We start from the raw sequence: 12,332 nt of genomic DNA on the forward strand, positions 1-12,332 counted from the left end.
AGGGTTCTGGGCTCCTGGGGGTGGAAGTCAGCATCTCATTTGGACTCCTGGCCCCCCAGCCCCATAGGAGAGGTCTTCCGAGCCCGCCTGAGGCAATTCCCCTCACTGGTCAACTGCTGTACCATTGACTGGTTTAACGAATGGCCAGCTGAGGCCCTGGAGTCTGTGGCCACCATGTCCCTGAACGAGATCCCAGAACTGGAAGCTACCTCTGAAGTAATTGGAGGACTGGTAGGTGTCTTGGTGAGGAGCAAGCTGTCATGGGGGAACTGTTTAGGCTTGGGACTCTCACCCAGGCTCAACACTGATGGGCGTTTGGGCAGGTGAGTTACCTGTGCTGAGCCTGTTTCCTCATCTGTATAATGGGGGTGCCACAAGACTGTCTCAGTGACATAGGTGGTTGGACACACACTTCACAGTCACTGTTTGTTTTGTTCCCTGAGATCTTTGTGGCAGCTTTCTTCACAGAGCCCCCTGACACAACCAAAGACCATGGATGGGGAACTAGATCTGTCTGGTCCAAACTGAGAGAGTGGTGGTCACCTGAGGGCCAAGAGCTAGAGTGAGTCCACTTCCGTGTCCAGCTATGCTGAGGCCTTGGGCCCTCTGTTTCCCCTGGCCCAGCCTCCAAGGAAGGGGGGTCCCACCTTAGGATTCTCAGGGAGAGGCAGGTCTTGGGAGCTGTGACCAGGGAAAGATCTGGGAGAGACTTGAGTCCATTTAAAGGCAGCTCTGCCCTTGACAGTTGTGTGAACTTAAACAAGCCCCTTGACTTCTCTGGGTTGTGGGATTTTCTGCAGAATAGGTGACCTTGACCCTGGAGGCTATGAGGATCATAGGAGACAGTGAGTGTGAGAGGCATTGAGGTTCTTACATGTAGCCCCCTCCTTGGGACTAGGCTGCAGTGGCTTTGAGGGCACCCCGGTGCCCTTTCTTTGCTGCTGGCATCAGTGGTTTCCCACCCCACAGATTCAGGTTTGCGTATATATCCACCAGTCGGTGGCCAAGAAGTGTGTCGAGTACCTGGCTGAGCTGGCCCGCCACAACTATGTGACCCCCAAGAGCTACCTGGAGCTGCTTAATATTTTCTCCATCCTAATTGGGCAGAAGAAACAGGAGCTGAAAACTGCTAAGAACCGCATGAAGAGTGGCCTTGACAAGGTGGGTCACGGTGGGGCTTTGTGGGCAATGGCTGACAGCCCATGATTCTGCCTGCTCTGTCTTAGCCCAGACCCAGGGAGGCCCAGCCCACCCTCTCATCAGCAGCCTGCAGTGTTGAAATGGGTGGCTTCCTCCCTTACCAAACAAACAAATGAACAGAAGCTGTTGGACAAGGGCAAGGCCAAAGCAGGTTACCCCACAGATATTCAGGGGATGGCTCCCTTCCTCCAGGGTTCACTGGACAACCAGCCACAGCCTCTCACTCATGCATGAGGGCCTGTGGCCCTGCAGGAACCTCTCCCCAGGCCCCTCCAGGCCCAACTCTCTCTTTCTTTTGTCTTTTTTTTTTTTTTTTTTCAAGTAGGCCTCATGCCTAGCATGGAGCCCAACAGGGGGCTTGAACTCAAGACCCCGGGATCAAGACCAGAACTGAGATCAAGAGTCAGATCCTCAACCAACTGAGCCACACAGGCACATACCCCGGCTCTCTTTCTGGTACCCTGTCACACCTAATTTCCTCTCTGCATCCCCCATCTCCTAGCTGCTGCGAACTTCAGAAGACGTGGCCAAGATGCAGGAGGAGCTGGAGATGATGCGCCCTCTGCTGGAAGAGGCTGCCAAGGACACCATGCTCACCATGGAGCAGATCAAGGTCAGGGGTGCTCCTTGGCTCTCTTCCCTGATGTCTGACCGTGTCTGAGGATGTTCGGTGTCCCCATGCAACCACAAGATCGCCAGCTGCCTGACCCTGCAGGTTGCTTAGCCTCTCAGTGCCTGTCTTCCTCAGCCAGTAGTCATTGGTTTATTCAACAAGTGTTTGCTTGGAACCTATTCTATGCTGGGCACTGCCCCGGGGTAGGGGATGTGGTGAAAGCAAGAGAGGCAGCCCAAGCCGTGGTAGTCATGACACAGACTGAGTGGCAGGCCACCACAGGCAGCTGTGCGGACTCTGCCCGAGTCTCCCTCTGAGTCTTCGTGAGATTCCCCAAATTCGAGGGCCGTGTCCTCCCAGCTGACATCTCAGATTCGTATGTTCATTATGACAGCTTTCTGGTAGAAGCAGTCACATTCTGCTCTGCAATGTCAGTGTTTTGAAAATGTTTGCCAGCAGATGGAAAGAACATGATGGGGGTAGGGGGAGCACCTTTCTCTGTCTTGCATGGCGGTACCCTAAGGACTTAGGGGGTCCTTCCCTGGTGGGCAGTTGTGCTCAAGCACATAAAGCCCAGAGCCCCAATCCAGGCCCACTGTGAATACTTGGAATGGGCTTCTTACATTCCCAGAGCTCCATGGCCTGTCACAGCCAAGAGGGCCCTTGGAGAATGGGGTATCCCAGCCCTCATTTCCCTCTGCCTAGGGAAACTGAGGTGTGTAGGAAAGAGAAAGGGGTGGGGACACGTGTCCCTGGCATGCCACCAGCTGGGTCCTCCCTGCCTTTGGTCTCCAGGTGGACACAGCCATTGCCCAGGAGACCCGAAATTCAGTGCAAGCAGAGGAGATCAAGGCCAATGAGAAGGCCAGGAAGGCACAAGCTATAGCTGATGACGCCCAGAAGGACCTGGATGAGGCCCTGCCTGCCCTGGATGCGGCTCTGGCCAGCCTGCGCAACCTCAACAAGAATGATGTGACTGAGGTGGGTGGCCAGGCAGCCCTGGAATCCCCCCTGGTGTCCAGCCTAGCACCCCTGGCCTCCAGGCCCCCTCTCTCCACACCCCTTGGGGGTCATGTGCTGGGAGGTGTGAGCAGAAATAGGGCTCAAACCCAGCTGCCTGCCCTTACCTCCTTGCACCAGCCCCTAGGCCCTGAGCCAGCACATGGGGAGGGCTTTCGGTCCTAAGAAATCAGCCTCTAGCCTCATGGTCAAGCCTGGGTATATGGGGGAGCAGCAGGAGCCACAGGCCGAGGCAGACCTCAGGGAACATCTCAGAGCACATTTTGTCAACGATGGTAGGAACTGGGTAGGTGAGGTCCACCTTATCTGACAGCTGTCCCTGCCCTGGGGGAATCCAGGCATTGATGGGTCTCCCCCACTCTTGGCCTGACCTGTAGGTGCGGGCCATGCAGCGGCCACCCCCAGGCGTGAAGCTGGTCATAGAGGCTGTGTGCATCATGAAGGGCATCAAGCCCAAGAAGGTGCCTGGAGAGAAGCCTGGCTCCAAGCTGGACGACTACTGGGAGCCCGGCAAGGGGCTGCTGCAGGATCCTGGCCGCTTCCTTGATAGCCTCTTCAAGTTTGACAAGGTGAGCATGCCAGGTGCAGCCTGGACAGCGGGTAAGGCAGGGAAGCAAGGAGAGGAGCCAACACCCCCACAGTGTAGGATTCTCTGTCCTATCTCCCTCTGCTTGTAACACACACAGCCTTGTGGCCACAGGGGCGACAGGCAGGCTCCTGTCCCCATAAGATGTCACCCATAGTCACTCCAAAGCTCTGTAGCCTGGAGATCCCCTCTTGTGCCTTTTCCTCCCTGAGACCCCCATGGCCTTGGCCTAGACCTTCACTGTCTGTGCAACCATCGCCTTTCCCTCAGCCTCAGCTGAGGCTCAGCTTCTCCTGTCTGTCTCTGGGTTTCTCTGTCTGCTGTCTATCTGGGGCTCTTAGTGTCCATGCCCGTTTTCTCTCTCAGGAGGTGGCTTCATGGTTAGATCAGCCTGGAGCCCACTACTCTCTTGGGGGACCCTCTTCAGCCTAGCAGTTGGATAGGGGACAACTGCCTGTGCACACGGGCCACCCCCCACCACCATGTGTCATTATCAGGCCCCGGACACTCCAGGCTGTACTGGGAGGGTGGAGACAATGGCCCATAGGCAGCTAGACTCCCTATAGACTTCCCCATCCTTCCTCCTCCTCTTCCATCAGTCTAGAAACCAGAGTCCCCACAGGCCTAATTAGACCCAAATCAGGAGCACTCACAGCCAGTGCTCAGGCTCCCCTGCCTGGTCCCAGGCTCTGAACCCTGGGAGCTCATGAACCATGCAGATTCCTGGGCTCATCCTAAACTACAGGGTTGGACTCTTCCACGGTGGGACAGGAACGTTGGGGGTGTGGTGAGCTCTCAGGATGAGGATTAATACCCTGAACATGACCCTGGTTGAGCATCAGAGTCACTCACTCATGTCCACACCTGTCAGGAAATAGCTCTTGTTGCTAAATGAATTTTAAATGGGGCTTGCATATCATCAGACCTCAAGCCTGCGTGGTTTCTCGAGGACAAAGTCTCTGATTGTATTATCTGAAATCCTGGAACACAGAAGTTCCCCTTCCGACCAGCCTTTCTGGGCCATGATTATTCCCAAAGGAAGACACATGTGCTGAAGCCTACATGGGACATGGGACTCAGAGCAGGAGCAAGGTGTTCCTTAGCAGGGCCCACCATCACTTCCTCCCTGCAAAGCACCCCCTGATGCCCACAGTTCCCCTCCCCTAGGACAACATTGGGGAGGCGGTGATCAAAGCCATCCAGCCTTACATTGACAACGAGGAGTTCCAGCCAGCCGCCATCGCCAAGGTGTCCAAGGCCTGCACCTCCATCTGCCAGTGGGTGCGCGCCATGCATAAGTACCACTTTGTGGCCAAGGCAGTGGAGCCCAAGCGGGTGAGGGCTGGGTACGGCTGGGGGGCAGAGGAGGAAGAGCCCCCAGGGGGAGAGCCCCTGCCACAAGTTAGCCCTGGACCCTCTGCTGGCAGCAAGCCCTGCGGGAGGCCCAGGACGACCTGGAGGTGACACAGAGGATCCTGGAGGAGGCCAAGCAACGCCTGCGCGAAGTGGAGGATGGCATCGCCACGATGCAGACCAAGTACCGGGAATGCATCACCAAGAAGGAGGAACTGGAGCTGAAGTGCGAGCAGTGTGAGCAGCGGCTGGGCCGCGCAGACAAGGTGCGCACATCCCCGTAGGGAGGGCCTCTGGGCTGGGGGGGCCTGGGTCGGGGGAAGGCCCTGCGCACCCTCCCCAGCCCCCGGCCCAGCCAACCACAGCCCACCCCACGGGGCTGCCCCTGCAGCTCATCAACGGGCTGTCCGACGAGAAGGTACGCTGGCAGGAGACAGTGGAGAACCTGGAGCATACGCTTGATAACATCTCTGGTGACGTGCTGCTGGCTGCTGGCTTCGTGGCCTACCTGGGCCCCTTCACAGTAAGGAACCCTCTGACCCTGCCTGGGGCAGCCTCACCTCCCCAAACAGGCCCCACCTTGAGGCTTCACTCCACAAGGGGCAGCCTGGAGGGCCACTCCTTCTGCACTTACTCATTCAACGAGCACTCCTCAGGTGCCCCGTCTGAGCCAGGTGCTGTTCCAGGCACAGGGGATAAGGCAGTGCATGAAACAGCCAGAACCCCTCCCTGGCAGGGCTGGTTTTCTAGTGGGAGATAGGAGCTCGCACTTCCATGCTTGCTGGGTGCATCTTTTTCAACCCTCACAGTCTCCCTGACAGGTAGGCGTTCTTGTCATTGCCCTATTTCACAGAAAAGGGGCCAAGGAAGTCACCCAGAGTGGGACCCAAGTGCGGGTGTCTCACTTCACATCTGAGCTCTGCCTCTGTGTACAATGGCTGAGCACTGGCGGGGGGGGGTGTGTGTGTGTGTGTGCAAAGGGAGGTGGGAGGGCATCACACGGGTCATGGTGGGATGGTCCTGAGTCTGGCATCTCCCCAGGGCCAGTATCGCACAGTGCTCTACGACAACTGGGTCAAGCAGCTCACAAGACACAAGGTCCCACACACTTCTGAGCCCACGCTAATCGGGACACTGGGAAACCCCGTGAAGATCCGCTCATGGCAGGTACCCACCCAGGGGGCTGGCGTGACTGGGCTGGGCCAGGGGCCTCCTGCTTCCCTCCCACCCTCTTTCCTGGGACTGCTCAGAGATGCCTCCCCTGAACCTGCCTGGGCTCAGCGAAAGGGTGTGTGTAGGAGAGGAGAGAGCTGAACGCAGTGCGGCACAGATCTAGCTAACTGTGGGCAGAGAATTCAAGGGGTGCTTGTAAGAGTGGGCTGGGGTAGGGGAGCAGCATCCAGAGTGAGGTTAAGGAAGTCTGCAGATCTGAGCTAGAAGGACAGGTAAAGTCGGCCCAGGGAGAAAACCAGGAGGCTATGGGCAGAGGCCAAGGGTGAGCATAGGCCAGGACATCGATGGCATGTGGGCTCTGGGGAGATGGTCTGACTGAGTGAGGACTCCGTAGGCATGAAGGCAGAGAGGCCCAGAGAAAGGAGGGTGTTGGGAGCCAGCCTAGAAGCAGGAGAGAGTATGGGGTCCTGTGGGCTGATGGCTGTGCACACTATCTCCTGTCCCCACCTCGAAGGGGACATAATAAGAAGGACGAGATCACCAAGCACAAAGCTGGGAGTAGCTGATGCCCCAGCTGACCTTGCTTATGTGAGAGCCCTGACCCAGTCTGGCCCCTGGTGCCCCACAGATCGCTGGCCTCCCCAACGACACACTGTCAGTGGAGAATGGGGTCATCAACCAGTATTCCCAGCGCTGGACTCACTTCATTGACCCTCAGAGCCAGGCCAACAAATGGATCAAGAACATGGTGAGCCCATGCATGGTGCCGCTGCCCCACACAGCCGGGCTTAGCAAGTGCAGGGTCAATAGCGGGGGTCAGCCTGGCTCTCAGCCCCCACAGCCCCCACTAGCCCCCTGTGCCTACAGGAGAAGGACAGTGGACTGGATGTATTCAAGCTGAGTGACCGAGACTTCCTGCGCAGCATGGAGAATGCCATCCGCTTCGGCAAGCCCTGCCTTCTGGAGAACGTGGGCGAGGAGCTGGACCCGGCCCTGGAGCCTGTGCTGCTCAAGCAGGTGGGCCTGCAGCGGCAAGGGAGTGGGGGCAGACTGTCGGTCTGGACAGGGGAGGGAGCAGCCCCTTCCCTGCCTCACTGGTGAAACCCTGGCCATGGTGCTTGCCCATCCCACCCACTGTATGTAGACATACAAGCAGCAGGGGAACACAGTGCTGAAGCTGGGGGACACGGTGATCCCCTACCATGAGGACTTCAGGATGTATATTACCACCAAGCTGCCCAACCCACACTACACGCCTGAGATCTCCACTAAACTCACTCTCATCAACTTCACTCTGTCGCCCAGGTAAGCCCCCAGACCCCGGACACCGAGCATCAGCTCTGCCTGGCTGCCTCGCTCCCACCCGCAGGCTGAGACTCAACGGGTCCCTCCCAGAGGCTCCACTGGCTTTTTCCAAGGCACTCTGGCATTCCAGGCCTTCCTGGCACCTCCACCAGCTCCCCTTAATCGCCACCACTCCCAGCTAAGAACCCCCACCCCCAAGATTAAGAGCCCTTGATCCTTGGTCGGGACCCCTCAGCCTCCCTGGTCAGTGCTAGCCCCATCTTGTCCAGGTACCCTTCCCCTGTGGCTCAGCCCTTGCCAGCCCCTTGTGCACTCACCCTCAGAGCTGTCCTGGAGTCCTGACTCAGGCACACTCTGGCTCCCTGCACCCAAGCCCTGCTTCCTGCTTTGCTGCCATGAGCCCAGGCACTGCGGTTTTTGCTGGCCACCTACACAGAGCCCACAGGCCTGCTCCATGCTCAGGCCTCCATGTCAGTGGTTACTACGAACCTCTCCACAGACATGGTTGTGAAAACGCCCGTAAGGCAGATCCCTACCGGTCATCCAGCCCCCTCCTGCCCAGGAAGTTTTTCAAAGACCCCTGCTGGGATTCCAGGTTGCCACCCAGGTCTCACTGAGAACTGGTCACTTTGCAGACAGGCTCTGCATTAGCCCTGCAGCCTGAGACAGAGGATAGGCCTCCCGGGCTGACACTGGCAGGGATGCTGGGCTCTTGGAGCCCTGGGGCCACAGGTAGATAGGTGAGCAGGCTCAAGGCTGGCCCTCTGGGGTCTACCAGGTGTTGCTGACATGGTGTCCCCTGCCCCTGGCAGTGGTCTAGAGGACCAGCTTCTGGGCCAAGTAGTGGCTGAGGAGAGGCCGGACCTGGAGGAAGCTAAAAACCAGCTGATTGTCAGTAATGCCAAGATGCGCCAGGAGCTGAAGGACATTGAAGACCAGATCCTATACAGGCTCAGCTCCTCTGAAGGCAACCCTGTGGATGACATGGAGCTCATCAAAGTTCTGGAGGCTTCCAAGATGAAGGCTGCTGAGATTCAGGTCAGCAACTGCCTGCCCCGGCCTACCGACTCCTGCCTCTAGCCCTAGGCCCGACCCCTGTCCCCACCCACCTCTGCCTGCCGCTCTTTGCCAGTCTAGCTGGGCCTGACCACCACTCCCCTGCTGTACCTCCAGGCCAAAGTCAGGATCGCAGAGCAGACGGAGAAGGACATTGACCTCACGCGAATGGAGTACATACCCGTGGCCGTCCGCACCCAGATCCTTTTCTTCTGTGTGTCTGACCTGGCCAACGTGGACCCCATGTACCAGTACTCCCTGGAGTGGTTTCTCAACATCTTCCTCTCGGGCATCGCCAACTCAGAGAGGGCAGGTAGTCCTGGCATATGTGCACACGGTGACACAAATGCGAGGCTCCCACCCTGAAACAGATGTGATACACGTGGCCACATCTCCACAGTGGGCACATACATGTAAAATCATGTCCACGTTCACTTGCACACACTCTCATATCAAACATAACAACACGCACACCCCTCCCGACCCTCCTCAGAGCCCCTCTACGAGGAATTCCACAGGCCCCAAGGGGATGCCCACACCATCCCTCTGGCTGCAGGGCAGACTGGCTGGGCTAGGCTGAACCCCGGGGATCTTGCTTCCCTCACCTCCCCCCATGCACTTGCCATCCCCTCCCTGCCCTGCAGACAACCTGAAGAAGCGCATTGCCAACATCAACCGCCACCTGACCTACAACCTCTACAGCAACGTCTGCCGTAGCCTCTTTGAGAAGCACAAGCTGATGTTTGCCTTCCTGCTGTGTGCCCGCATCATGATGAATGAGGCCAAGATAGATCAGGTACATGAGCAGAGAGGGAACTGGGTGGGCCAGTGACTCGGGACAGATGGCCTGAGGAGGGAGCCTGTGGCAGGGCCTGGGAGAACAGGGTGAAAGGAAAGGGAAGGCTGGGCCTCAGGGCACAGCAAGAGCAAGGGGGCAGAGACCTCAGGAAACAGCTCCTTGCTCCCAACAGCCAGGAGACCTTAGGTTCATTGTGGCTCAAGCTGCTCTGTGAGCACAGCCTTCTCAGAGCCATGGGTGTGCTGGCGAGCAGGGACCATCCCGAGCCTCCCCACTCACGCTCTCATGAGCCCCACAGCGTGTCGGAAATCACATCCAAGAGTGTGAGTGTTACAGCCACTCCAGCTTGAGCCCTCACTGTGTGCCAGGTGCCAGGCTAACGGGTACACTCTCAAACCCCCACAAACCCTTTGTGGAGCAGCTAGAATTCTAATTCTTCCTACTTCCCAAAGTGAGGAAACTGAAGCTCAGAGGTCACATCTTTTGCCTAAGGACACCCAGACAGGAAAATGTGGAGTGAGGACATTAATCCAGACCTGTCCGACTGCCTCCCCCAGGGAGAACCCCATTTCTCTGGCTGAGGGGTGGCAGGGGAGGCATTGCTGGGTGGGGTGCCAGAGGCTGGTCACAAGGCCCGGGCACTAGTCTCCCCCTGTCCCCTGCCAGAGTGAGTGGCGCTACCTCCTGTCTGGAGGTTCTATCCAGGTCATGACTGAAAACCCAGCACCTGACTGGCTGTCAGACCGGGCCTGGCGAGATATCCTGGCACTCTCAAACCTGCCAGCCTTCTCAGACTTCGCCCATGACTTCACAGAGCACCTCTCAGAATTCCAGGCCATCTTTGACAGCCCCGAGCCTCACCGGTGAGCTGCGCCCCAGCGCCTGGCAGGGTGGGCACAAGGAGGGATGAGACCCCAGGAACAGACCTGCAAGGAGCTTTCTCTGAGGAGCCACCCAGGGCTGCCCTGCAGCTGTGGCCACATCTTTTCTGTGCTCCCAGCCATGTACCCTCCAGGCACTCCACTCTCCCTGGCCATCCAGCCGGCAGAGTCCCTGGGGCCAGTGCCCCCTCACAGGTCAGCTCTCAGGGAGACATGGGCGCTGTTGCAGGGAGCCCTTGCCTGGCATCTGGGATGAGTACCTGGACCAGTTCCAGAAGCTGCTGGTTCTCCGCTGCCTGCGTGGGGACAAGGTTACCAATGCCATGCAGGATTTCGTGGCCACCAACCTGGAACCACGCTTCATTGAGCCCCAGGCAAGTGCCACCAGCCAGTGCCCTGGACCTATCCCCACCTATGGGTCCCAGGGGACTGGCTACACCTTCACAGACCATTTTGCAGCCATGGTCAGGATGGAACTCATAGTCATGCCCTCCAAAGACTCTGGGAGGCTCCAGGCCCCACCAGGAAGCTTCTCTGAGAGCTCTCTAGAAGCCCCAGGACCCCCTGCCTTGCCCTGGTCCCTGCCCTTCCTCAGCCCCAGGTGACTCAGCGTCTCTCCCTGACTTGCAGACAGCTAACCTGTCAGTGGTGTTCAAAGACTCCAGCTCCACCACACCCCTCATCTTTGTGCTGTCGCCTGGCACTGACCCCGCTGCTGACCTCTACAAGTTTGCTGAAGAGATGAAGTTCTCCAAGAAGCTCTCTGCCATTTCTCTGGGCCAGGGCCAGGTAAGGACAGGGTGGGCAGGGGTGGGGCCCTGGGGGTTGGGCCAGTTGGCGCCTCACCGCTCAGCACTTCTGCCCCACAGGGCCCTCGGGCAGAAGCCATGATGCGCAGCTCCATAGAGAGGGGCAAGTGGGTCTTCTTCCAGAACTGCCACCTGGCACCCAGCTGGATGCCAGCCCTGGAGCGCCTCATTGAGCACATTAATCCTGATAAGGTGCACTGCCCTGCCTGCCACAGGTCCAAAGACCTCCTTTGCTGAAGGGACTACTAACACATCCATCCAGGACTGACGAGGCTTAATGAGATTGTCCCACAGAGCACTCAGCCCAGCTGGGCACACAGTGAGCACTCAGGAAGTGACATATGAAACAGGCCTCAGCTAGATTCATCTTCTAAGTGGCTCCCCTAATTACCGTTACCACTGGTGAAGTGACATGCCCAAGTTCACCCACGACTGATGATCCTGGGACTTGCCAAAGCCCATATTCTTAATCAGTGGTCTGAGCAGCCGGGTCAGACTACAGGTGTCCCAGGTTCCTGGTGGGAGGGAACCTGGTGTGGGGCAGTCTCGGTGCTCACATGGAGCATGGCCGCCAGGTGCACCGGGACTTCCGCCTGTGGCTCACCAGCCTGCCCAGCAACAAGTTCCCAGTGTCCATCCTGCAAAACGGCTCCAAGATGACCATTGAGCCACCACGCGGTGTCAAGGCCAACCTGCTCAAGTCCTACAGCAGCCTCAGCGATGACTTCCTCAACTCCTGCCGCAAGGTGAAGGGCGCTGGGTGCGTGCCCACCCCACGTGCTCCAGACCCAGCCCGCCCCTCACTCCCCTGCCCCCACTGCCTCTCGCAGGTGATGGAGTTCAAGTCCCTGCTGCTGTCCCTGTGCCTGTTCCATGGGAATGCGCTGGAGCGCCGCAAGTTTGGGCCCCTGGGCTTCAACATCCCCTATGAGTTCACAGATGGGGACCTGCGCATCTGTATCAGCCAACTCAAGATGTTCCTGGACGAGTATGATGACATCCCATACAAGGTGGGCCGAGGACAGGCTGGGGCCAGGGAGGGTGGCGCTGGGTGCTTGTGGGGGCCCTCACCCACCCACCCTGTAGGTCCTCAAGTACACGGCCGGGGAGATCAACTACGGAGGCCGCGTCACCGACGACTGGGACCGTCGCTGCGTCATGAACATCCTGGAAGACTACTACAGCCCGTCTGTGCTCTTCCACGAGCACAGCTACAGCGCCTCGGGCATCTACCACCAGATCCAGCCTACCTACGACCTCAACGTGAGCATACCCCAAGGGCCGGCAGCTTGCCAGGCTGGGCTTCTGGGGTGCCATGAACACCTGGGCAGCAAGCTCCTTTTCATGGATTACTCCACCCCACAAAGACAGCACGGTGAGGGGGGTGGACCCAGTCCCTGCCCCCTGGAGCTTGGGCTGTGTGGGGAGAGGTGAACTCTGGCCTCTCAGCCACTGCCTGAGTGTAATTACCCAGTGGAGGCAGGGGCAGCTTCTCCAAGGTCATAGGCTGGCCCAGGTTCTGCAGGCAGGGAGGGCT

At 58.3% G+C, this 12,332-nt stretch overlaps 1 protein-coding gene across 1 annotated transcript in view; it reads left to right on the plus strand.

The window, feature by feature from the left end:
• Window positions 1-12,332, plus strand: part of DNAH1 (dynein axonemal heavy chain 1) — a 72,810-nt gene that overhangs the window by 57,788 nt on the left and 2,690 nt on the right. Inside the window, exons 51-72 of the mRNA XM_032592222.1 lie at window positions 60-231; window positions 970-1,161; window positions 1,703-1,813; window positions 2,609-2,794; window positions 3,211-3,402; window positions 4,587-4,754; window positions 4,847-5,038; window positions 5,164-5,295; window positions 5,814-5,939; window positions 6,574-6,693; window positions 6,813-6,962; window positions 7,090-7,250; window positions 8,063-8,288; window positions 8,424-8,619; window positions 8,951-9,102; window positions 9,772-9,968; window positions 10,216-10,360; window positions 10,617-10,775; window positions 10,856-10,987; window positions 11,371-11,541; window positions 11,626-11,805; window positions 11,882-12,058. Coding sequence (XP_032448113.1) covers window positions 60-231; window positions 970-1,161; window positions 1,703-1,813; window positions 2,609-2,794; window positions 3,211-3,402; window positions 4,587-4,754; window positions 4,847-5,038; window positions 5,164-5,295; window positions 5,814-5,939; window positions 6,574-6,693; window positions 6,813-6,962; window positions 7,090-7,250; window positions 8,063-8,288; window positions 8,424-8,619; window positions 8,951-9,102; window positions 9,772-9,968; window positions 10,216-10,360; window positions 10,617-10,775; window positions 10,856-10,987; window positions 11,371-11,541; window positions 11,626-11,805; window positions 11,882-12,058 — 3,637 coding nt within the window. The remainder of the gene's footprint in view (window positions 1-59; window positions 232-969; window positions 1,162-1,702; window positions 1,814-2,608; window positions 2,795-3,210; window positions 3,403-4,586; window positions 4,755-4,846; window positions 5,039-5,163; window positions 5,296-5,813; window positions 5,940-6,573; window positions 6,694-6,812; window positions 6,963-7,089; window positions 7,251-8,062; window positions 8,289-8,423; window positions 8,620-8,950; window positions 9,103-9,771; window positions 9,969-10,215; window positions 10,361-10,616; window positions 10,776-10,855; window positions 10,988-11,370; window positions 11,542-11,625; window positions 11,806-11,881; window positions 12,059-12,332) is intronic.

This window comes from Lynx canadensis, chromosome A2, assembly GCF_007474595.2.
Source record: "Lynx canadensis isolate LIC74 chromosome A2, mLynCan4.pri.v2, whole genome shotgun sequence".
NCBI lineage: Eukaryota > Metazoa > Chordata > Mammalia > Carnivora > Felidae > Lynx > Lynx canadensis.